The following is a 27,445-nucleotide window of genomic DNA, read 5'->3' as shown; positions in this document are numbered from 1 at the left end:
TTATAAAGAGTTTACTCTTACATTAAAGACATACCAGTGTAGTTATCACTTTGACATCTATTTTCATATAGAAATGAAATCAATCAAGAACAAATCTTTCTTCTTTATGTGGACTATGATAATCGAAATAAATTAAATCTTTCACTTCTTAGATTATATCGTGCATGCTAAAAATTACAAATAAATATAATGAAGTTACTTTATTACTATATAAATAAGATGCTGAGAAGCACGTAATTAAACGAATTCCTTCGTTTCATCAAAATATTCTTAAGAGACATTTTTTCACAGCTTATAAAAATACAATTTCTCTTTATTTTCCTATTTTACATTCTTATCACTTTATGAAGCATTAAATGTAATATCGACTTTTTCTTGTACCATTTCTTATAATATTCTCCATAACTAACAATTTCATTGAAAATCTCATTTTGCTGGAACAAAGTTAAAGAGAATTTGCATACTGAATCGTTTATTCAAGACCATATATACTAACGAATCAAAGGAGAAGCTCGATACGTAAGCTCGGGGGAAGCAGCATAGAGGCGCGTAACGAGAAGATGTAACCGAATTCCAAGCCGTATTTTACAGTTCACTGCCTTCCAGAAAGCTCAGTAGCAATTTACATAAATATAGGAACGCACCTCGGCAGCCGCGATAAAACGCTGCTCTTCCCGTGCTCGTAAAAAATCCAGTAATTGGTTATTGAGTCATCGACTCTGGAGAGCGGAATCCTCTTGCTGCGTCCTCAATCCTGGCATTCCTTCACCCGCGCCTAAGTTCGCTACGAAATAAATAACCAGAGGCGCGTTCGATTCAACGCGGCATCGATTCAAATTCAATTTTCTATCGAAAGTTTCATGCAGAGTCGGCGAACGAAAAGAACGGCTGATCGAAATATCAAGAAGATTGCCTGCCTTCGTTCCACGAGCCTGGCAAACCAACCGATCGTTACCATAAAAGTACCTATGTCGAATTTTATTCTTGCCCACGAAACTCGACTTTGAATTTCATGGCCATCGATAGTTGAGTAATTCTTTGGAATCGGTGATCTTCGAAATAACGGTTAAAATAATCGAAGAATTCGCGAGAAACCAAGCGCGCGGAAAACGAGAGAATCGTTTATACGGAATGAGTCTACGCGGTGGAAAAATTTTCGATATTTGCTGAGAGGAAGCGCTAAATCCGATTTAGGTAGTCCGACTGAAACGTACGGAACGACCTGCCGTTCGGTTCCGGCTTGGAGGCATGTAGAGTCAGAATGGCGTACGGTGTATTTCATTCGTGTGCTGGTACTCTGCCGCACTAACTCTGTTTCGCGGAACATTACACCTGCGGTTCCTAATTCGAGGAAACGTATCCGCCTTGCGGACGATTGCCACTCTGATAGGAAGAGATCGAAACGATACAACAAACGTATCGAAAATTGTCGCATTTTAAGAAATCTAGAGAATTAAATAATAGAATATTTTCTAACAATGCGTCTTTTAAATAACTTTTAACTTACTATAATAGAAATATCAATTTTGGTAAATGGAAAAGTTTCAGAATATTGACAAACGAACGTTCAATATATAACCTAAATATAAATAGGAATTGTTAAGGATTAATAATTCGAGGATACCTATAACCCATTTAAGGCTTAATCCATTCGAGTTAATATTTGAGTCGCAACACGTTATTATTATTATTGCATTCTATAATATTTCATTAAACATAAATTATATTATAGGTAACTATTAAGTAAGATACGTTCACTGTTAATCGTTAAATAAGCGTGACTTATACGCTTCTCATCGATTAATACAAGAAATCTAAATAAATGGATGTGTTTTACTTCACTTTCTTATACTTTCTTCACTTCCTTCACTTTTTTTATGGGTATTTTTTACCGAAACGAAACTTGATAAATCTCTATCTCGGATAAAAGTCGATAAATCTCTATTTCCTCGATCTAACCAATTATTTGAGCTGTCTTATTATCCCATTAATTAAAATAAGTGTCTGCGCACAAATAATGGCCTTCGATAATACAGAAGTACAGTGTCTCTCCATCTTCTATATCAACAACAGACTATAATGATAATGCAACAATGTCAAACGAGAATAATACATTCATAACCAAAAATACATACTGTTATTATTTAATTTTTATTCCAAACTCTCCGTTTATTGGAATTCTCCAAATCTCAAACAACCTGTAACTCTTTTCAGATTTTTACGTTTGATGAAATTTTGGTCAAGCGTGGCAAGCGGTTACTATCGCGACAGAAAGACTATATCTTAATAACGTTAGAATCGCGTAAAACGGGAAACTGAGCTGAAAAGAGTCGAGAGCTGTGGATGATTATATTAGAGAACCAAAATATTAGCTAAAGGGGCAGGAGTCGGAACGGAAAGAGCCAGCTAAGTGCCGATAAAGGAGAACGTAGAATACGAAATAAGAAAAAAGAAAGCCGCAAAAGCAGCACAAGGGAGTAAAAACGGAGCCGGAAACAAGAATATAGTAGGAAAGGATAGAAAGGAACCGTCGCGTTTCTTTTTGTTCTCATTAAGGAAACGAGAACTGAAAGCGAAAGAGCACATAAAATGAGCCTGAAGAAAGGACGTCTTGTTCGAAAGGGAGAAACGGAAACGAAAGAATCAGCTCGGATCAAGGAACACATAAACAAAGCTACTTGATGAAAGAGGCAAATGTGAAAAAGGTGCTGGTAGAGGTTACGATTGCCAACGACTTGGAAATAGCGGCGAGACAAGCAAACTATGAAGTTCAACTAGAAATTCGTTAAGGCTATGATTACAACGGATGCGTGTTCTGACAAACTGTGCAATACAGTCATCCCTTGGACTTCCACTAATGTTCGTGAGTATTTGGGTATTTTGATTGATTTGCAGTCACAATATTTGAATGTGACCAAAGTTAACGATCAATTAGTGATTGGAAATATCACATACTATTCCTTTTTTTTTTTAATAAAATCAGCAGATTATATAAATTTAAACTACCTATTAGAAGATAAACTACTTACATATACATTTTTCCATTTACTACGTGCACTACTACACAGATTTGATTTTAAATCCAAACATAATTTTATTTAGTTTTTAATACAACATAGAATATATGAATTTTATGAATCATGTATAAAATTATAAAGGTTTTAATAATTTCCTAATAAGTTTTCAAGTTTATTTCGTCATCTGAATGCAGGTATAAATCCAGAGGACATAAATCAGGGGATGATGCACCAGTAAGAATCTATACTTGATTCGACTATTACGACGTATTCCTTGGAACTACAGTTTATCAGAACACTCAAACACTGTAACCATAGCGTAAGAAAGATATGAACGAAAGAGAATGCACATAAATGCGAAATTAGAGAAGGAAACAAAGAAAACTAGAAGTTAGCTCGAGGGGCTGTCGATGGAAACGGGAGAATACGATGGCTCGGATACAATATAAATGATGCCGTCTATGTCTTTGCCACCACGTACCTACGCTGGTCCAACTTCCTTCTACATATCTGTATTATTCAAACACGACTGTTATTCAATTTCTACGCAACTTGCAAATACATTATTATTTTAGCCAGCGCGCGACCGTCAGAAAAACGTAAAGGTATCCACCGTGTTTCCATTCGCCGCACATCAGAAAAGAATAAGAAAAGTGCAAAACGGTGGAAAAACAGGAACGTTAGGGTTGAAGTACTATAGAAAGCACTTGACCTTGGACCTGGGGAAGATTTCTGTTATTTACACGAACGACTCCGGTCTCCCTTTTCTCGTTTCTCTCTCCACCAATCCCTCCTCCCTACCTCACTTTACAACTCTGACTGCGCAATTACATCGTACTTATGAAACATATTTTAATGTTGAAATAAACTTAATCCGTCCCACGTTTCCGCTCAGGTATTTGTTGCTAATATTTCGCTAACCAGCGCATGATTCGTTGATTTATGCTAAAATTATGCTTGCTGCATTCCCTTCTGGAACATAGTCGTTCATTTGACACGCCATGTGCATAGTAAAATTTACGGAGTATTTTATCATCTAAAATATTTCTGTCATAATTAAGATTTCATGGAAATGTTTCCTACGAACGTTGTACAGCTTTGGTTGGGATATTAATGCAGAGTACAAGTCCAACGTATGGTTATGACACTCTTATTGCATTAGAAAGACTTGATACGATGCAATAAAAAAGACATTTCCTTTATCTTTTTATTATAGATATAAAATGATACTAAATGGAAAAGTCATTTTGAAGGTAAATTCAATATGACTTAGAATGAGAAACATCCCTCATGATCGTTAAAAATCATATAAAGAAAATTCTCTCTTTAAGTTAAAGAGAGCTGCAAAATAATTTTTTGTTAAATGTCTCTCGAGTCCGCTTCATTCCCCTATGTAGATATCGTTGCGAGTCTCGTGCCAATTGACAGGAACAAAGTCAGATTGATAAACAAGTGAAATATTAAAAAAAAAAAAACAAAAAAGCCTTCGACGTCCTTTTCGACAAAACGAGAGTATCGTAACTTACGTACTTACAAAACTGTGCAATTCTACAGGAAAGGTTTTTATGAAATTTAAAAATATTACAAAATATTATAATAAAATCAGATGATGCACTGCATACTTTTCATGAAAATAACAGTCAATTTCGCATATTAATACGAAGCAACGAAACGTTTAGTTTCACAAAGGAAAAACTGTGTAAAAATATAGAATGTTTCATTACGAACTAAATATGGAGGAAAATAACCCGAAAGAACAAATACCGGTTTCCATGTAGCGCGGTAAACGATTGTCATATAAATTATGGAAAAGGATAATTTACAATTCCGTCCCATTTATTTTCGTTGGCGTACGAAAGTTCCCTAAATCATTTCACGCAGCGTTGTTAATTACCTGGAGGCACCTTCGTAAATATAACTGAACATCTCCCGTGGGTTAATTGGCGCAACCGTTCCCAAAGGTACGTTAAAAAAATCGTTATTTCGGAGTAAACCTCTCAGCGTGGCCACGCCGAATTTTTAACATTGATTTGCATTCATAGCGAGGCGCATAGCCATTAACCGGGGCAATTTCATGGAATTTAACCTTCAATCATAACTTCATTAACTAGCTGCGGGGAGAATCGTCGCATTGCAGCTTACGTAAGGGTGAAGCACTCTCGGTGCCCCTCTTGCATACCATTTGTATAGCTTATAACAGGTTCAGATAGCGACGAGTGTGTACTGAAGCGTTGAATGTTCCCCCTACTCTCTGTGTCCCGTTTTTTAAGTGGCCGATTTGCCCCCAAACGAGCTTAAAACGAGAGCGAAAGAAAAAGGAAACGAGAGTAATCGTCATTGCTATGAAGCAGATATTGCGACACTGTTCCGGTATACGTCCTCCATTTTCGTAAGAAGAATTTACATGAGGTGTAAAAACGTGAGAAAAGAAGCTTTAAAAAGGGAGAAAGCGAAAACAGACGGCAGAGAACCGCTGAAGCGCTTCTCAACGTGTTAATGGTTATAGATCGTTACTGAAAGAGTTATTGTGCCATCCAGAGGAGAGAAATTGCCTGAAAAAGAAACATTAACATCACGATTGTCTGGCTGAAACCTGAACACCAATAAATGTCGAGTGGAAAGCTTTAAACGCGTTATCTTTTCTTCACGAAACAAAAGTTATACTTCATCTATTGTCATTATTCCAGTTAAAACTGATATAATCTCATATCGTCGAACAGTAACAATCGCCACTCATTGAACAATCGATTCGAATATATGATTTGTAAACAATGCACGTGAAATTAATACTCATCGGTGACACTACATTAAAGTGACAAGTGGAATAGGTTATGAAACCTAAGAACACATAGACATTTGACATAAAAAGCTCGATACTTTCATAACTCTCGATAAGATACTTAATGTAATGAATTATTAAAATATTCAATTGCAGCAGTTTAACTTTAAAGTTATTTTATACAACAACAATCCCGATTCATGATCAAATCTTTATATAATTTCAATCTTTGCGCTAATTATTCCAAAAAACCATTTAAAACTATGCCAGTAGAACGTGAAACAGCTCGCAGGTATACCATTGCCGCTATTGTAAATTTAAGCCAGAGTCGGTGAATTTAATAGCGAATTGCAGATTGCAGGTTTGTCCCATAATCTCATGGAGTAATGCAGCGAATCGCAATTTGACCAGTGGAAGGCGAACAATCCACACCGATTCTAGGTAAATTGGTGTACGGTTCGTCCTCTAGCATGTAGGAGCAACGCAACGTCAGGGTGATACAGACATGTAGACATATGGTGGTGATCAACCAACTGAGCGAGAGTGTAAATTTCCGCCTGTAGTACACCTCGAGCGTTTCAAAGCGACCGGTTCGAACCGGTCATTGTCTCTTGAGCAATGTGCAGCAGAACGGGCAAACAGGCACACGCTACTTGCCAGGTTAGAGATAATAAAATTTCTTTCGAGATACATTTGCATAAAGGTGCTAAAGAGCGATCGACTGGTTATTCTGCCCAACATCGTTCAACGACAGGCTGTAACGGGTGCGGATGATAGCTCATATTTTATCGAAAATGTGACAGTTCGTCGATACTGATTTCCAAAGTGAAAAAAGAAATTAAATTAACGATACCGAGCCGTCCTCATAAATAACAGGATTATAAATAAATCGGAGAGAACTTTGATAATAAATAACATTCGACAGGAGGATAAAAAGCGACGCGAACAATTACATGAAAAATTGTACGACATTCTTCACCTGGTCCGTGGGTAAATGATATTTCTGTCATGCGTCTACGAACGTTGAATGAAGAAACCCGAATATTGGAAGCACAGTAGTTTAGTCGCCCCTATTTTCCACACAATTCGGGGAGACCTTTTACGATTTTATATTTCTTCGATGCAGGGAACAAGTTTTTCAATAAACCTCTCCAGGTAAGTCTCTCGAAACCACTTTTCCACCTCACTAACGTACCATACTGATCTCGTTTCTTAGGTGTACCATACTTTTGATGCAATCAGAGATACTCTTCCAAGTTATGATTCCTAGACTAGTGTACGTTGAAAACCGTTAGCAGATTGATCGAATCAGAAAATAATTTTACCAAGGGAAGCGTACGTATTCCCAATTTCCGATTTCCTAGCATAAATTTTGTTTTTACAGAATAAAATGGACCAAGATGTATGGTATGTCAAACATACGTTCATCTTTTCATTTAAACTTCGTTTGGAATTGACAAATTAAATATGATGTAATTTATGAAATGAAATAATAATCAATATTCCACTAGTTTATTTACGTTCATAATTCGTAATTTCAATTATGCTTCTATTATCTCATTCAAGATCCATGATAACTTTGGCAGATTGAAAAATTATTGTCGCGAAATGTATATTGTCAGACAGAAAAATTTACGTACATCTCTTAAAAGTGAAACATCGTAACAAAGATATTAGTTCCACAAATAACACGACTTGTTACACATAAAAGGAGAGAAAAAAGGATATAAAATAAAATCTTACAAAAAGGCAGATACAACGTAATATTACATAGTACCTTTTAGACATTAATAGAGACAAAAGTTTCGTAAATTCTGATGTAATTTCCTTTCAAGACTTTTGTAAGTTAAGCACATTAGATCTTTGTCATTTCTTTTGGGAATACTTTAATGAACCGAATAAATTCAATTATTTTATATTCGCATGTAAATGTACGTAATTCTATAATAAAAGAATTTTTTTTTTTTTTTAATTTGGCGCTTTGAATTTTGTGACCAACTGTATCTATGCATATACATATATCGTACATGATTAATAGTATAGTACTCAATAAATATAATAAATAATCTACGACTAAGAGACAACAAATAAATATTTGAGTTTCATGAAACAACAACATTGTCAACCAAATACTTCTTTACACATTTTAGTAATTTGTCACTAAATTGTTCAATAATTAATAACAAGGTGTATATACAACTAAGATACGTACACGAAGCTATTATAACGTGGGTAAGAAAAATATTGGCATTGCCATAATGGAAATCTTTTTTCCAAAGTCTATTAAATAACGTTGCATAGTGAATGCATAAACTGTGGAGATGGTGTGCAATTCAGAATATCTGAAATAAAATTTGAATATACGAACACTTGGGTGAATGCAAAACTTTCCTGGCCTCGTTTGCACTCTATCATCATCGAAACACAATTCCTAACGTGATCAGATCGTCATTCGATGCACGTAGAAGCCCTTCCCGAAAAAGCTGTCACAAAGGTGATTTCGAAGGGATAGAAATCTGACGGACGAGGAAACAGGTAAACAAGCTTATTCTACTACATCGGCGAGAGATTGCCACCCTCTTGTACGGTTTGCATGTCTAAAAGAACCCGAGCCAAGCAGTGAAACATTACACGCGCTTCGAGCCAGTGGTGTATAAAACAAAACGTATAAAAAGGTCAGAAGATACCTTGCTGGAAGACACTAAGTTATGGAGCGTAAAACCTGGCAAGAATGAAAACAAGATGAACGGCGGACATATGGTAGGGTTCGTTCCTAGGGTACCATGTAAATTCTATCGTTCCTATCTCCACTCTAAGGTACAGACGAGACTTTCAATTCGGTTTTCATTCATCAAACCTTCGACCTCCAGTGGGAAACTTATAGTTTCCTTATTCTGATACATCCATCAAGTATTCAGTCCAACAAGTTAGAATCGCGCGAGGGCGAGAGAAAAATTGCACTGCAGAATGTCGCATCTTCCTTGCTTGTACTGCAATACTTCACACGAAAGTAGTATTCGCTGAAACGTATATTTGGTAAATGTTACGCGGAGACCATTCCAAGGCAACATAAAGGACATGTATAAATAAAACCCTTTCGACTGGCTCCAAGATATCCGGCTCTATCGATCACCGATTATTTATAAAAAGAAAAAAACACTTACCAAAGAGATTGTACGTCAAATGGCCGTCGTTTTAGAAACTTGCCGAGCAAATTCGTCGAATATATAGGTATAAAATAGGTATAAAAGGTATTCTAAAATTTTCCTTTTCTCTTAATAAATAGAGCTAAGTATCGGTATCGGGAAAAAATATCGTTCGAACCGATTGTACGAATTTTACGAATATCGCAAGATATCAATCCCTTTCTGTTTATATATCCGTAATAAAATTGTAAAATGTAGCATGATCAAGAGAAAAAATTGTACACTGCCCGCAGTTATACTAGTTTCCGACTAAATTCAGATTTCCCTGACGACTAATTTTTCTCGCCGTAAGCGGAACGTTTATCTTGGTGTAAAAACAAAAAAGGAGACAGGTCTATCTCGTGAAATATACTCCGATTTTTGCAGTACATTTTATCAACGCGGAACAGACGCTCCATTATGCGCGGCAGATGCAAACGCATCAGGACACGGCCAAGTCGCAAAATACAAGTACCGGTGTGCATAAAGTACAAGAGCATAGGCGAAACGAGGAACAGCAACGATCGAATCATGCGAACTCGGCGCAGAATCAGCTGATTTCGTTTCGCTCTATTGCATGAAGCACACCTTGTGATTCAAATATATAATAGCAAGTTGAACGTGCCCTGTTGCTATTTCTCTTCCTGTTCCGTGCACTCGATTCATTTTTCTATTTTTTAGTCTGTGTCAAGACCAGTCAGTTCCTCTGATATATATATATGCAGGTCGAGATAACAACTAGCAATAACTTAACCCTTCTAAAATATTCCTGCCATATGTACTTAAATAATATAAAATGGAAGAATAGAATAGAAATTATTTAACATCGCAATTAATACGATGGAAACGCGAATTCGAAAAAAAATTGAATGAGAATTGTAACTTCGAATTAATTGCACGAAATATCTACATACAAACATGTGTATACAGTAAACTATACATCAAATATTGCGTAATATTTTTGAAATCATGAAAGTTCGATTAATAATGAGACAAATATTGATATTTTAATTTTGTTCATTTATGTTGAAGAAAGTTTTCACATATTCCTTAAAATAAAATCTTATAATTGTATAACATCTACTTTCTACTAAATCTACATGCATTTGTACGTCACGTAAACACCGAAAACACTGAATATGCTACCGAGGAAAGCATATGCAACAGACTACACGATCAATGTCAATCAATTTAACTAAGCAATATGCATTACGCTCATAATACCAAAAATAAAGAATAAGCGCAAAGCGTAACCAATTTTAGTTTATTCGTATTGTAAGTAAAAATTTATACGTCAAACTAACCCAAAACATAACATGGTATCTACTTTACGATCATCGTTCTCAAAAGAATAATTTTTTAATGTATCTCGTAGCAATAGCTATCTGATTTTATGTTTGAAAGTTTGACAATTCTATATTTCGCGAATCATTATACTCGTACATCTAATTAAAATATTCTTCTGTGATAATGTATTTCAATTTATTTTCATTAAGAAAGGCGGCCAACGCGTCACAAAAGACACAAAGAGGAGAATCGAAATGAAAAGGCATAACATCCCATTGAAACGTTCAGAGCGGTATGGCCATTGTTGCTCCGTTAATAAACATAGATAAATACATTCCGGAAGATGGAACGTCATGAAATCTCGGTGGTTACACAACATAGTTATTCATACATAAATTAGAAGCGTGAAATGAATGCCGAGGGTGTATTTAATTAAATTTGTGTCATGATGTACGTGCCAGTTATTACAACCAGTCCCGCAGGTGTTCCCCTTGAGTAAAATTACGTGTTTATAAGTTTTTCCTCTGTTAATATCTTCTTAGCACGAGTATCCAGCAGCTCGTTAATTTATTCTTACGGAAATTTAAGCGAAAGAGGGAAAAAAGAAAGGTGAGAATGAATATTTGAATCCGTCGGTTGTAGAACTATTTCATTACAAGCTCCAGGCGATTACGTTAAAATTTCAAACGCTTGAGTAAATAAATATACGGCAGTGCATGCTCGATTACGGAGAATTTTCGTACTCGGAGGATTTGCGTTAATCTCCCGGTATCTACTTATCATAAAGCATCGTGTGAATGCACGCAAGAATACACGTAACGTGCAAATGAAATAAAACGACAGTTTGAACGTTGACACCAACGATAACATCGTGACATTTGACCGCAAAGAAGATGTAACGTAAAGTCTTTAATCAATGGAAAATTTTGTGAAAGGAAATTTCATAAAAGGATCAGATTTTAGTTCAATAAATTCGGTTAGTTACGAAATTTCCGCGAATTTAAATTGTCCAGCTTATTACTTTCATGTTTGAATGTAATAAGAGACTTTTCACCTTATAATCATGTACCACCAAAAGTAGCACCCACAAGTTTCTCGCGGGTCTATGTATACAGAGAATATAATTTTCTCGATAAATTCAAGTTATACAAGCAATCCCCATGGGAAGATGAGTAGAGGGTCGCGCAAAAAGTACTAACGGCCACTGCTTTCAAAGTACGAAGTTTTAACTTTATCTCAAGCTCCCTACCGGAGATTGCAAATATATGTATGTCGTCTCGTTTCCTAGAATCTCATTAGCACGATATTTTGCAGAATTTAATTTAAACGATATTCGAGGCGATACGGTGTTAGCCAGGAGTTGTTTTCTTTTCGAGGACCAATTTACTACGATCGAAATTCTCATATATATTAAGAATTTGCATCATGCTATGTGCTAAAAATTGTTGGAAATCTATAAACCGAAAAGAGAGATTACAACTAACGATGCTTTCACCTCCGTTTCAAGGTTAAAAAATATTTTAAGATGCGTGCCGCGACGATAACAAATTTTACTTCTAAGGTGTGTATATTTAAAATAATTATTGTGATATTTAAAAAAAATCTAAAATGTTCATGCTCGTGACATAAAATTGACAATTTTACGATTATTGATTTTTCGTTATCTTTTAATTATTAAACAACCGACAGATTCAAATATATTATATGATTATATAAAAACAAACAAAAACACTTCACACCAGATGCAAAAATGTTACTCACCACCCAGGTCTGCGAAGAAGATTTCCCGTAGCGCTAGAAACTCCTCCCCCGACGTAATATTAGCACTTCCGAAACTGTCGTTCTCGGGCCAGACTTCCCTGCAAAATGATTTTCTACATTCAGCCAAGATTCCTTCCTTATTATTACAACAAGAAGCTTGGAATCGATAATTCTATCCTTTATTAAATATCATATTGCTTATGCATATACTCAAATGCTTTAAAGGAAAACTTTTCGCGAGACTTTCAAGCATTATAAAACATATTGCAATTATTTTTTAAGTAAAACCGTACTGTATTATACGTACGATACACAAAGAAAATATATTTCATAGAAAATTTAGTTAATTTTCTACTACAAAAAGAAACAGATATATTGTTAAATCAATGCATGGAAGAATATACAATTTCAACTCAAATCATGAAAACGACCTTTACTAACGAGATGTAACTTTCCCTTAAATTTTAAACTAAAATACACTTCAAGAATTATCCAGGGAAATTGTAAATATGGAAAATTAAAAATATTCCATGGCTGCAAAACTTCCCCGACATGGTCTTCTAGCATTTATGCGAACGTGGCAAAAGAAGTAACATGTATATTGCGGAATGAGATTAGCGTGATTAAACAAAGCAAGACACTTAATGACGTGTTTCATTATCTTGAGTAGCATACGTAGCAAAGACATGGAAGACGAGACGATGAAAAGTAGCAAAAGGGTAAGGGAGAGATAGGAGAAGAGGTCCGAGTGGCAATCTCAATGGGTCTCGTAGAAGGCTCCCTTGAGTACGAGAACCTCACCGCGATCTACGCCAACATCCGGCTGCTTACGTCAAGTGTTCACGCCCAACCCTCTATTCTTCCATCTACCTTCGGCCATCGTCGTCGTCGGTGTACATACATGCATAGCGTCCGCGAAGTGCCTGTGTTCTAAAATATCCAGAGGTAGAAGGTGGTGAAGTCAGCTCCGAGCGTGGAAAATGAATAAAAAACCGTACGAAGAAAGATTCTCGGGGAGACGATGGCACAGCTGCTTCGCGATCCACTCAAATTTCATTGAATTTATTCTCCAAGCTTATCTTAGAAAAAAAACACTATCTCATCGATGTTTTCGTTCAATGCAAATCTCAATAGAAAACGATGTTCAAAATTTTCTTTCGTTACTTGTAAATCCACTAAAGAAGGAAAGGAAGCAAGAGATAGGAATTGACATTTCAAAAGCAGGCTTGTTAAATATTTAAATATGAGTAATAAAAGGAACTGGTAAGCTTAATTTGAAGATGAGCTACACGAAACAAAGCTACATGCTGCCTTCGGTAAACAGAGTGGAGGAAATACTAATTGCTTCGCATGAAGATCGTCCTTCATAAAGCATAAGAGTCAGGAACAGAGAGAGCGAGAGAGAGAGAACCTGTCCGTTTTACGAAAGTTCTATTCCCTGTGAGAATCCAAAAGCATCAAGGAAAGGAGAAAGTCCTTGTACGTGACCAGAGGACAAAGCTAAAATCACGCCTTCACCTTGACGGAACACTCATGAAAAAGGGTGTAGTTAATGGCGGAAGATTCCTAACCCTGTGCTAGATGGTGGCTGGCTTTTCAGAAAGTCTTCACCTGCCTTGAATTTTCATTAAAAAACTGCTGCACGTAGAAATATTCTGAAAGGAGAGTATCATCAAAGAGAACGCTAGAGACGACGAAACGTGATTGGACAACGAAGTCGACGTTAGAAGTAGACGTGCATAGTGGCACACTACTTGCTCGATAAATATAGCTACCCTGTTTCAGAATTCCAGCTTATCATGTTACCATAATAATACCTATGAATGGTGCTGTCATTATACGAAAGCTTAGCCAAATCAGCATCCTCTGGGGCTTGCACTCTCCTTATTCGATTTGATTGTTACAGTATAGATTGTACGATACGATATGAAGAAGATAATTCTCATACAGTCAGTATTAGTGGTCCTAATCATTCCGTTACGAATGATTTATTTTACCGAAAAACAATCGCATAATTATTAATATTAAATTATCTATTTAGTTACACAAACCTATATAAAAGAATTTTCCTTTCCATAAAAAAATTATCTTTCCCGGCAACTATATTAAAAAATAGCATTGGCTATTTAAAATTGTCTTCGTCAATATCTCCACTTCTTCTACATAATACAAGGACTAATAAAGAAACAAAATGTACAAGCATTAACATCTATGAACACTTTCATGTACGCATGACTAAAAACGTATTGCAAAACACATCTCATTTTCCCTACAACAAAACCTAATCCGTTTATGGAGCATGTCAAGCCGCAGGTCAGGAAAGTCTGGCTACTTTCGAGAGTGCAAAATCCCTGACTTGGAGGGAGAATCCAATAAGCGGGTAGGAAAAGGGTGAAGATGCAGAAGGAGGGAGTCGAGGAGAGAAGGGAGGTTACGTGCTGTCCCCAGGGCAGAAGAAGTGGCTCGTATGGGGTCGCTGCTGCTGGCTGTCTGAATAGAAATCCAGTACCATACAATCCCCATTATCCCCCGATTTGAAGTCCCGCGACAATGGAATCTCTCAGACGCGCCTCAACCAACCTCCCAATCCCATCGTCCGAACTACCTCCTTTGCCAGACACGGAACGAATAATTTCGACGCGTCAATTTTCGCCCTTGACACTCGAACATTCAAGACCAGGTTCATCTCTTAGTTCGAGGTCAGAATAGCACAACTTATCGGAGGTAAATTGGCTTTGTTCAATTCGAAATCGAAAAATGCTTGAAATTAAGTTATTCGAGGCTAGAATCGCTCGTAACATAATTAGAAATTGCTAAATCCCGAATTTAGGATAACAAGAAAGATGTATATAACAAAGAACCGATCCAAAAATACTGCAGATAGTATCATCCTATAAATCTAGACGATTATGAATAAAAAATCGTAACAAAATTCTAAAAGTAATGATCCGGCAATGTTTTAATTTAAAAAATGTAATGCAAATTAGGTGAACATTGTAATTTCACCCATGTATCTAATTTGGCAATTTTCATTTGCTTCTAATTACAGCGGTAGAATCTACCCCTCAAACCAGAGAAAATTCCAACTTTTAAGACGCAAATAAGACTTCGTTGATTATTCCCCTTACTCTTCCTCGTTTAACACGAAAAGGGCTAAAAGCTACGCTTCTTCTCCTTAATTATCCTGCGACTTTGAGTTATCCAAGCCTGAACCAAAGTCAGCACACTTTGCCGGTGGCACCGATGCAGATGGTGTAAGTAGAAAATTAGAGGATTTGAGTCAGTATCTAAACGACGAGAGTATTTGCTAGGCAAACGGAACGCGATCACTGGAAACTCTCCATGCTTCTCAAGGGCAAGCTGTACCTACGCTACGTAGATATACGAATAAAAGGAAATTCAAAGCATTATACTGTTTACCGTAATACCACCAGATTATCAGAAATGTGTTATTAATATCTCTTATTCCGAGCCTACCTCTATATGCTACATAGTCAACAGTCTGCTGCTTCCTTTTATCCCGTTGTATGCACAAGGTCGGCATGAACCAGAAGCTTCCATTGTGTACCGGCTATGGCAAAGCTTACCCCATAAAATGGACGATGGAATATTACGAACAATCTCCTAAAGTACTACGTAGAAGTACTGCGGTGATGATACCGCCTAAAGAAAAATCTGTAGGAAGGGCTATAACTCCCTAGCTTTACGAGAAAGACCGCTCACGATGAAGCAGTTTTTTGTTTCGGCAATTTTACTCTAGTGCCTTTGAGACGTGTGTTAACTGCAACGAAAGCTCTTTAACTTGCACGAAATCTCATTCACTGAAATTAAGATACTTCTTCAACGTGTTCTGAAGTAATTTTAAGATCAGAAAGAATTGCGTAATTGAAAATCTTCTTATCTAAATATGTATTATAAAGTTAATTGGCGGGTTAACTTGCCGTGAAATGCAATACATACGGAATAGATGAATATCGTATTCGACAAAAATGTCATTAATCTAGCAACTAATTGTAAAAATAGATTTATAAACGGCGTACCGTTATAAAAATGAAACCCTTTGTACGCAACGTGAATACAAAGAACTCATTTCCGCATCAACGAGTTCATCGACAAAAGAGGTATTAATCTAGCAATTAATTGTAAGAATAGATATAACTGACGCACTGTTATAAAAATGAAACTCTTTGAAGGCGAAGTGAATGCAAAGAACTCATTTTCGCGTCAACGAGTTCATCTCCAAAGTATACTGCTCCCGCGAAACCATCGAAGCGGCGATTAAGGCTACCAGCCAGAAGGATCGATGGGACGGAATGGAGAAACAACTTAACGAAGGGAAAAGACTCGTGAGTATATTTAGAGGCAGAACACTTCAAAGGGACAGGGTTCAGTACCGCTTAGGACTCATTGAGATGAACCAACATGCATTGACATATTTCAAGAACGGACCATCCCTTTCAGATTTAATGCAATGTAAATATCAGTGGAAGAGTAAACACTTGCCAGCTAGCCAATTAATTGGCCCAGGCTTCTAAAGAAAACGAACGTTGAAAAAATCAAATGTTTCCATGAAACAGACCTCTCTGAATAATTTAATATAAACACTTCGATTAAATGAGCGACAGTCACTAACACGAGATTTCAGTACTGAATACATTCGATTCCTTGCATATTCGATATTTTGTTCTTAAAAAGTACTACCGACATGTTGCATGAAGTTAATATGCCATATCTTCTTTCTCCATTCAACAAAAAATTCATTTAGTCAGTTGAACGAAAATAGAGGAATGCATAATTGAAATGTCTGAATACATACAAGCGGCAAGTTTAAAGCGTAGGAAATAATTATCACTAAGGGAATTCGGATCGTTTAAGTAAATTATTAATAGTACAATATTGTAATAAACAAAATTACGATTTGGTTAAAGATGTATATCTGTTTATTAGAAATACGAAGGGTCAAATGTTTTGAACTGGATTTCCCACACACAGCACATTTAGCATGTAACAATTTTGGCAAAATAAAGCTTTAGCAAACCACCTATGTGCCTATACAATATTACAGATATTCCGAACCACTCAGCTCGTAGCTGTAACATACACAACCACGAAAAAGGTAGAGATTAGCAAGAAAAGCATAAAGAACAAAAAAAAATCGAAAACCATTTTGTTGAATACATTGGGAAACTCTCGCCTCTGGTTTACGGCATATGAATCAATGATCGGTCGACCACAGACATGCTGTGAGTCAAATGCGAAGAAATTTCGCCGCGTGTGACCTGTCATCAACCCGAATGCTATTTTCAGCTCCGTGGCTCTTATTCATCTCTTCGTATAGATGACACTTTTAGCCCTGAGCATTGTACATAACCACATCAAATGGAGTTAAAAAAATCGCTTTTTGTATTCGCAGATTAAGAATGACAGACAGCAATGCAATTAAATACTTCCCGTAACTTCATCAGCTTTTCATTCTAGCGATTTGTCTAAAATCGATAATAATTAAGCTATTCCTATGAGTAAATTACGTAATATAAAATTGACATATAGGGAAACTCATTACTATGCAATAGTATGTACATTATGAATAAATATCGATGTGATTAATTACAGTCATGTAAATTCTAATTACATACATGTTTACATTCAGTAGTATTCAATATAGGGTGTATCAAACCCTGTTTCACAAGATATTATTAATTATTATAAAATTATTAAGGAGAAAATTCTTGAGATAGAGAATAGAATGGTATACAAACTCCTTAGTTTTAAACAGATTTTGTTTAATATCTTAACCCATAAATCTGTTCTCTCCTTATTAACAAATATAACTAAAATTTGTGATACTATTAATAATATTATTGCTTTCAAAAAGACAACTTACACAATACAAATGAATTTCATAAGATATGATAATATATATGTATAAGATAGTTCTTAAATTCATAAAACACAATGGCTAAAATAAGCGACTAAATGAAAGACAATTTATATCTGTGTATGTCATGAACATGTGCATTAAATGATGCATATCACAGCTCTTACAAAGAAAGATCAAATTTTGTTATGTCTTAATATGTATTATGCATAATATGTATCCCAGATAACACGTACACAATTTTTATCTCTAACACAACAAACTGTCAATGTATTAAAAAGGTGTTTAAAGGCTTAAGTTGTTCCAGAGGTGATTAAAAGTTTATCTCACGGCACGACGATATCCAAGATCATTGCATGGTGTGCAATAACTAGGAACTTCTATATGTGCGCGATATGTTGGCAGAACTAACCACGCCGCCTTATATTTGTGAAATGAAATTAATCCCTTTAATGCGATTGAAGAGATACTTCATACGCTGAAGTCAATTGGGCTATTAAAATTATGAATGTAAATACACCGTAAAAAAAGAAATCAATATTAATTTTTTAATTTCTACTATTTATAATATTAGCTCTTTAATTTCTACAAACACTGTAGTACAATATGTTGTATTAAATCTGACTCATTATACTTTATTGAAATACAATGTATTACAGATACATTACAATACCATTATTTCGTATTAAATTATTGTTCACGCTGCAATATTTGATTGAATATACTAAATGAATGATGGATGATGAATATACTAAGATCTCTTAAGCTAATGTTTATTCATCGATTTATAATAAATTGCAAAAAAGAGTGATGGTCAACTGTAATTTGTCAATCAAAAGCTTTTCCACATAAGGAAAGATTTCATTATAAATAAAATTTCGGACAGGTCAATTAACTCCAGGCTATGAAATAACAGTTTAAATATACTGGGATTATTTTATTTGAGAAATGAAAGACGAGAAAGTTACTTTCACTAATATGCATATCGCGCGCACATCAAGAAGTTACTCCCTAGAGGCAGGACGTCATGGAAATTGATCGAATACCTTGACGCGACGGCGTGAAATAGGCCAAACTTTAATCACTTTTTAGCACGCTCGTAGATTTTTGTGGTAAAAAGATTGTATATTCGCGATGCATACCACATACCAAGAAGAAGGACGTGATAATATCGGATCTCTTTGTTAATAAAAACATTCTTCCATATTTTGTACTACAATTTTCCTATATATATTCATTAAAGATAACAGATGTAATGAAATCTATACTACCACAATCGCACAAATGTTAATGCTACATTAAAGAGAGTCACGAAATTTCTTCCAAGCGTGAAATTTTAAAGACAACGTGTTAAACAATTATAATCATAGATATTTATGACACTAATAAAACGTTAAGATTTTAATTACTATTTTTTATCTTTTCTAATTGTTTTCTATGCAAACATATATACATAAAAATATGCAAATTAAGGTACAAGATCGATTATTATTATTATTATTTATCATTAATGTATTAATTTTGTTTTTAAATTCGTACTTCATTCATGTTGTTCTCTATACATAATTTCAATAATTTGAACTGGTTATCATATTCAAGTAGGTATTATTTCAAACAAACGACAGTAGGAAGAATATTAATCGATAATAGTGACACTTATTTTAACATGTCACATTCATATCAGGATCAGTTTATAAAATAAATAGTAATTATTCTATGAGATGATCTTTGAAAATACGCAACAATTTTCATAGAATTACTGTTCAAAACAAATAGTGTACTTACCTTGCTGCACGAATAAGTCCAATAGCTTGCTCCAGATCCTTCGACCGTAGTAGCTTTTGGACCCTCTTCATTGCATCAACTCTGAAACCAATGAAACGACCAACATGACATAATAAAAGTATTCTTTGCATTCAACTTCAATTTGCCAATATCGTTATAATCGAATAAAGTAATATAAACATACTTCTGATCATCTATAGGTACATCCAACGTTGCATCAAATGGTATAACTTGCGGTATCGTTCCTTCTTGCATTACAATGGATAGTTGAGAACTAACTTCGTCCCAACGTTCTTCTAAGCTTCGAACCGGAGGTTGTTCTTTCTGTGCAGCTTCTATTTACGTTTGATATTAGAAAGCATGTCCTTATTTAAATTGAGAGGAAATAATATTTCGTTTCTTACTTTTTTTATTTGTTCTTTTGTGTCGTATTGGTTTCACTTTCTGGACTATTACACTACGTTTATTTTTCCCACAATAATTGCTCAACATTTTTAAGAAGATGTGTGCCGTTGTAGTGAGATCAATCAAATATTGTCTAAAAAAAATAAGAACATTCCACTTAATACATACAGGTCTAATTAAAAATTAAACGAAGTGTGAAAAATTAAAAAAAAAGTATTAAAATGTAATAATATCTATGTATCAATTTATACCTATTTATTCGTCTCCCAATTATACTTGAATATTTACAGTTCAATAAGATTCTCATTCGAAACGCCGCGTCGCTTCAAATGAAACAATACCCACCGTGAAATTAATACAGTTCTGTTGTGTGTACAGTTTGCAAGTCGTAACATCAGCAACGAAGTTTGCTGCACCCGTCAAGTCTTGTTTTCGTCAGCGTCACTAAGACGTCAAAGTAACGACGATATCGCGGTATGGTGCTCCGACCTTACATTTCCGTAGTGGAAAACCCGTCAAACTCGCGAAAAGTTGAACGGCCGTCGTCTTTTCCCATTTCGCCGGTCGGAAGGTCGATAGAAGTTGTTTATTTCAGCAAGAAGCGAAAAAGAAAAGAGGAGGACCAGACAAGAGCGAGGGGTGGACGCAATGGGAGGAGGTGCAGTCGAAAAGAAGCAAGAAAGTACGAGAAATAGCTCCCTCGTTGTTCGAGCCGATTGATTTGAAAGTGAATCAATCTGTCTGCAGTAGATAAAACTTTTAGCAAACAGTTTTTCATTTTCCACTCCTATCTACCCGATAAACAGATACTCAGAGCATGAAATAATAATACCAACGAAATATTTCACAAGTAAATTACATCATTAATTTTCACTATAGGATATTTAAAATCCCTGAGAAGACATTAAACATTTATCTTTCCGACTTAAACTAACAATTTCTGAATCTTTATACGAAAGAAAAAATTTTGAATTATTAATTGTGTAATAAGTTTGTTCATTTTTTAATCATCTTTTAACGTTACATTTTGGTTATTATTATAGTAGCATTACTTCTTTTAATAAATGTTTCCCATAATTGTATCATTTAATAACAGTAATATGTGATGTAAAAACAAATACATATTACGAGCATTCAATAAGGTAACTGTTTATTAATATACAAATTAGATGATAAATTTTTCATGACAGAGCAGAATTCGCTCGTGTGTAATTTATGATATTAATTGAATATTGATTATGTCAAAAATGTTTGTTAAAAATTTCATTATCTAATCAATTAAATTTTATTAAATACAGATCTGTTTCATCTCAATGTTTGAAATACTTTTATCATTTAGCAACATTAAAATTCATGTTATGTTACAGAGAATCTTTTATACGAACCGAGACATTTTAACCTCGTCGAAACAGAGAAGGAGAGAAAGAATCGTTTCCCGATATTCCGGAACATAAAACACGTTACTCTTAATAACCTTGCTGGATTCTCTAACACCACGATCTGTACTTTGATCCATTGCCATTAGAGTGTACAGAAGTTCCTATAGTAACAAAAAGAAAAAACATATTTCGTTCTATGCATCTATCAAACGGAAACAAATATCAATACGCGGTTCCTCACCTGATACGCTTTCAATGCTAAATGTAATCTACGAGACCAAAGGGGAATTCTCTTTTTGTCAGTAATTATCATCTCGTAATAATGATCCATTTGTCTTTGTACTAAATGAAATACTTCCGTGGATATTGTTTCGCTGTTGATAAATTAGTAGAAAAAACCAAACATTACATTGCTTTTAAAGAAGGAGCAGAAATTAAAGTTAACGATGTTTTAACTTCTGAATAATTAGAATTAGTTAATTGTAACAAAATACAACGATACATTAAAGTCTCTAATTTTTGATAAATTCTTAAAAACAAACTTTAAATAATAAGAAAAACGTCATGTGTATGTATGTACGTGTGAGATCACAAATTGCTAACATTTCTACATGCTTCGAATGATAATGAGTGTTCAACGAGCACTGGTTGGAAGGAAAATTTAAATCCCAACAATACATGTTGCTTAAAGCAGTGCACGTAAAGGCGCTTGCACTGAAAATAGCTAGAAAATGTTTCTCAAAGACAAGAATCTAAAGAGAGCGACGATGCGTAAAACGAGTTCGAAAACTATCTCTGTTTCCTTTCTTCAACGTTTATTCTCTGACAATGTACCTTCTTTTATTACAAAATAAGGAAATTCCACCGACTTACCTCACATATTTTACTTCAAACTTGTAATGGCGGTTGAACTCCATGAAAAAACGCAAGGCCCATAAGTAACAAGTTGTTTCAGATTGATTGTTTTGAGCTCCGCCGATTATACAGGATTTTGCGTATTTCATTACGGGGTTGTAAGCAGCATTCAAGAATTCTATACAAAATTCTTTCAGAATGAGCCTCACACTCAATGCAGATGTACGTTCACCCCTTGGATCCCACATGGGACGTTTGTTTCTCGGTTTCGACACTTTTTTCTATGTCGTATTGAAATCAAAATATACATTATTATTATTATGTATTTAAAATTATGTTACACAGATCTATATACTTATCATTATTATTAATTACATAGATATTATACGTTTTATTCAGGATCGACAAGAAAGAATTGAAAACATGTGTATTAAATATTTGACTGTCTGAAAACAAACTTCATCACAAATGTTTTATCGTACCAGTATAATCCTTTTTAAATTCATGATAATGTAACGAATCTATCTTTTTGCGCTAATACTAAATATTAAATACTACATTTAACAATGTATTGTTCTGTATCTCATATTTTATATTAAATCAATAAAGAAAGATAGACAGGGTATTCAACGCAATAAAATTGTCACCACAATTCTTTAGACTCTTTAGATAAGCTGACAAAAAATGTTCTACATAAAAACTAATCGATACTGAATCAACGACAAGCTGCAATATAAAAAGAAATCAACAAAATTTGTTATCTATCTACTTGTCCCAAGGTGCCCCAGGTTTTACTGAACAATTTTTTTATATTGCAGTTTGTTATCAATTCAGTACTGAACTTTTGCACAGAACATTCTTTTTCAAATTATCAAAAGCGTCTAAAAAGTCTTGGTGATTGTTACACTGTCAACATCCATTATATTCTAATCAAAATTATAGAAATAAAAAATAAATTGTCCGTTATATTAAACTTCTACCCACTCCGTTAAATTAAGCTTAACATTTTGTTGTATATTTGTAACGGAAAAACTTCTTTTTAATCTAAAGTTATAATAAAATCACATTTTGTAAGCTTTATTACAAAAGATTAGCGAAATAATCTGTAGAATACAACTTCGTTTAATAGATGACATAGATTTTATACTTTTCATTGTTTCTACATAACAATTTCACGAAAATGTAGAAGGTATCAGAGAAGGGAAGGGATTAAGAGACGGAAACTGGTGGAATTCCATAAAAGATATGGCAGAAGTCACTGATCGCCTCAATTCGAGATAGCCGTCAGGCATGTGACCCAGTAGATTTATAACAGTTCATAATGAAACGAGCTACGAAAAAACAAGCTAGGAAAAGTTTGTCTTCAAATACGGATGTTCTGCGAAGGAAACGGTAATAACGATGTAAGAAGGAAAAGGATCGTTTTATAGTCGAGCAGGACACAAGAGACAAGAGAAAAGGAGGAGGAACGTCCGCGAAAAGAGCACTGACCTAGTTTTAAATGTTTCAGCACCATTAAGCAAGGAGCCAGTTCTAATTACGCGAAGATAGCCTTAATTAACAACCGTATTTTCATTCAAATCCACCCAGCCTTCATTCCTACTTATTCATTAATGAGAGCTACCGTTGGAAACCAAAGATTAATTGAATTGACCATTTTTTGGTTTGACGTTTATTTCCTTTATTTGGAAACAGAAACAAAAAAAGGAAATGAAAACCATAACAGAATTGTTTCATATCAATAACGGCTGCAGTAATTACCTTATCTTGACCGAAGTTTAATGCCTCGATCTTCTGGTATGGTTTGTGACATAGTAGCTGATTTTCTCCAATGGCTTTCATATTTTGCACAACGTAAGTTCCACCAAAATGTGAATGTCTAAACATATTATTAGACAATTGACGAAATGATTATTACGTATACCTGATTATAAGTAAAACAAAATTAATTGTTTGATATGAAAAAAAGAACCCATTACTCAAAAAAGAACCCACTCCCCAAAAAAGATTCCATCAATTTCATGTATGACTTTTGAAAATCTAATCAATAGTACGGAAGGCGGATGTCACTAGCAGGTAGTTTGCTAAACGAGGAAGATGCATTTTCTTTCTCGCAGATTTATTTGCGGGAGAAAATCGTCTTCGATTTCTTGCTTTCATTATTCTTATGTAATCGGTTCATTATATCAACTACAATAGATACATAATTTAAGCATTAATAAAATCAGAGACTGAACTAAAAATATTGAAAATAAATTTATTTGTTGTTTATTTAAAGAAAGATGTGAATATGTGAATACTTGATAAATATTAGAAAAATTCAAGTTTCTAAAAAATTACAAATAACCACCTGGAATATTTAAATTTCATAAAATTTCCTATCTCTAATTTTTACTAATTTTTATTAAATACGTTCTAAATCAATGATACATTTTTCAATTTTGCTATTTTAAAGCTTTTATCTTTGAAATATTGAACATAAAATCCTGTTTTGGACGGTGCCATTTTGTCGCTTGTGATAGCATTGTCCATCGATTCATAGGGTGTGAGAGAAAAGATCAATCTCTCTACCTCCTTTGATTTCTTTTCAAGTTGCAAAAAGCTTTCTACGGAAAATAGGGGAACATAGCAAAAAGATGTGAATAATGCACGACACAAGAATAAAACACGTGCATTCCCCAACAAGTGGGTAAAAGCATTTATTCAAATGGTGCGTGGTCTTACTTTAAAAAGTGGGTCAGGTATATTACGTATGTAGTACTAGGAATAAATTATGTTTCCTTAACAATGTCCCTTAAATGGTATTGATCGTCTGTTTATCCTGTTATATTCACAATATTATTCATGTTCAATTTTCTTATAAGTATGTTAAAATAACTTGTCGCCCGAGCCATGGATAATCAGCGAAATGTGTAATTAGATTTATGTATAAATAGTTGTAATATGTCTATACAATTTGCAATAAAACCAATCATTTACACTTTACATATAGAAACGATCACTGTTTCCAATATTTAAAATAATAAAAGAATAACGTACTATGTTCGTAAATGCTTGATTTATAATAACTTAGTTGTAAATATAATCATTTACTAAAATAAAATATTTACAAGCAATATCTTCAAAATTGTTTCGATGTATTAAATAAACTATAGATAGATTAATTAGAAGAGTATGAATATTATTATTTTCTTTCATCAAGTTCTTTAACATACTTTTTAAAACTATCTACATACGTAAATGAAGAATAAACTATGTTTTTATTACATAAAAATTGAAACAAACAAAAAAGTAAAAATATATCTATCTATCTATACATATATGTAGAGAGAGAGAGAGAGAGAGAGAGAGAGAGAGAGAGAGAGAGAGAGAGAGAGAGTTAATTAAACTTACCTAGCTCCTGCATATTTTCTCACTCTTTCTATCTTTTTCTCCTTTTCTTTGAGTCGAGCTGTTAAAAGTGTTTCTTCATCCTTTTCTTTTTCGCTAAGACTACGTTGTAAGCCGGACTTCGCTAATTCACTCGCACTTTGATCGCGAAGCATTAACGATATAATCTAATAATATGCAACGTATATGACATGAGTAATTATTAAAAGTTAACTTATTTCGTAGAGAAAATAAGGCGTTTGAAACAATATAACGACATTTTAATATAATTTAATCGAGCACATACCTCTAAAACTTGCAAATGATATTGTTGTTCACTTCTGTTACTAGCAATAAATACTAACAAATCAACAATTCCTGATGTATTAAGTGCATATAAAACCTAATGAGCAGAGAGTATATAAAAATATATTTTTATGCAATGCTACATTCAATATCATACCTCATCATGAACTGTAGCATCATTATCAACACGCTTCTCATTTTCATCTGGGAGAATTTGCAAAACATTTCTAATAAAAATAAGTATCCTTTCAATGACCATTTCGTTTTCTTCCCCCCTTTCTACATTATCCTATAAGAACAAAGGGATTGTATTGTTTCTTTATTTCTAAATATACATATAAAATCTACAAACTTAATAAACTTACTAGTTTGAGAATTTTACTTAAACGATTACTAAGTATTGTCCATATACGTCCATCAATTAAAGCTACTTTATATGACTGTGTATATGCAACTAGTTTAAGGTATATAGTACGTTGCATTATGTCAGTAGGAATTTGTTCATTAAAAAGTAGCACAACTGGACTTGTTATATTAATAATTAACCTAATTAAATCAGATGTTATTAGAGTGAAGTAATATATAGCAAGTTACAAAATATATTTTGAGTAATTTATTACTTGCCTTAGTAATATATCCCAAAGTTCAAGTTTATCATAATGGTCAATAAAAATTTTTATAAGATCAGTTTGAAGTACTTTTGTTTGACCAAGAAACTGACGTACAGTATGAGATTCATCGTCTCTTCTTAAATATTTGATAAGATCCTTTATAACATCTATTATGAAATTAATAACTTTAATAATATTTCTTTGTATCGATGAAATAAGTTTTGACTAACTCATGAATATTTAGTATACAAGATACACATAAAAGAGGTAACAACTATTTTTACCTAAACAGTAATTGTCTAAATGATACTTAGATCCATCATAATAACCAAGTGCAGCGCACGTAGCTGCAAGTTCAGTAGATAGGTAATCCGACATGATTTTATTTATAAAAGATTATAAAGTATATATGTATTCCCTTTTATTAAATTCTAAACATTATTATTCAAATGAATTTTTAGATCTGCAATAAACAATATATTAGAATTATTAAAATGATACTATAGCTTTATTACTTAAATAACCAAAATATTGTCAAATAATTACAATCCCATAATTGTAATAAATGTAAATATGTTATAAATCAGTATTTTAAATTTTGTACTAATAACATTAATTTCTATGGATATTTTTAATTAAATTTATGTATCTTACACATATTTTACTTTTATCATATATTCAGTAAATCAATATTATAAACAAACCAATGTTTTTTTTTTAATTAATACGTGAACAATACCATAGTTTAACCTTATTTACCATAGTTAACCATAGTTTAAAATCATCATAATTGTGTTATTTATATCTATTCGCACGAAATACTAATAA

General features: G+C 33.9%; 1 protein-coding gene across 1 annotated transcript in view; it reads right to left on the bottom strand.

Moving 5' to 3' along the window:
* Nucleotides 1–27,078, bottom strand: part of Timeout (circadian regulator timeout) — a 250,639-nt gene extending 223,561 nt beyond the window's left edge. The window contains exons 1-14 of the mRNA XM_072009440.1: nt 26,902–27,078; nt 26,631–26,784; nt 26,372–26,552; nt 26,164–26,295; nt 26,008–26,103; nt 25,725–25,888; nt 24,093–24,210; nt 22,350–22,612; nt 21,718–21,850; nt 21,483–21,637; nt 20,097–20,230; nt 19,877–20,027; nt 19,693–19,773; nt 12,030–12,127 (exon numbers count right to left, since the gene is read on the bottom strand). Of these exons, the coding sequence (XP_071865541.1) occupies nt 12,030–12,127; nt 19,693–19,773; nt 19,877–20,027; nt 20,097–20,230; nt 21,483–21,637; nt 21,718–21,850; nt 22,350–22,612; nt 24,093–24,210; nt 25,725–25,888; nt 26,008–26,103; nt 26,164–26,295; nt 26,372–26,552; nt 26,631–26,784; nt 26,902–26,995 (1,954 nt within the window). The 5' untranslated portion in view covers nt 26,996–27,078. The remainder of the gene's footprint in view (nt 1–12,029; nt 12,128–19,692; nt 19,774–19,876; nt 20,028–20,096; nt 20,231–21,482; nt 21,638–21,717; nt 21,851–22,349; nt 22,613–24,092; nt 24,211–25,724; nt 25,889–26,007; nt 26,104–26,163; nt 26,296–26,371; nt 26,553–26,630; nt 26,785–26,901) is intronic.
* Between the last annotated feature and the right edge of the window lie 367 nt (nt 27,079–27,445).

This window comes from Bombus fervidus, chromosome 8 (assembly GCF_041682495.2).
Source record: "Bombus fervidus isolate BK054 chromosome 8, iyBomFerv1, whole genome shotgun sequence".
In the NCBI taxonomy this organism is placed as follows: Eukaryota; Metazoa; Arthropoda; class Insecta; order Hymenoptera; family Apidae; genus Bombus; species Bombus fervidus.
Note: the sequence above shows the minus strand (reverse complement) of the source record. Positions and strands in the feature narration are given on the sequence as shown.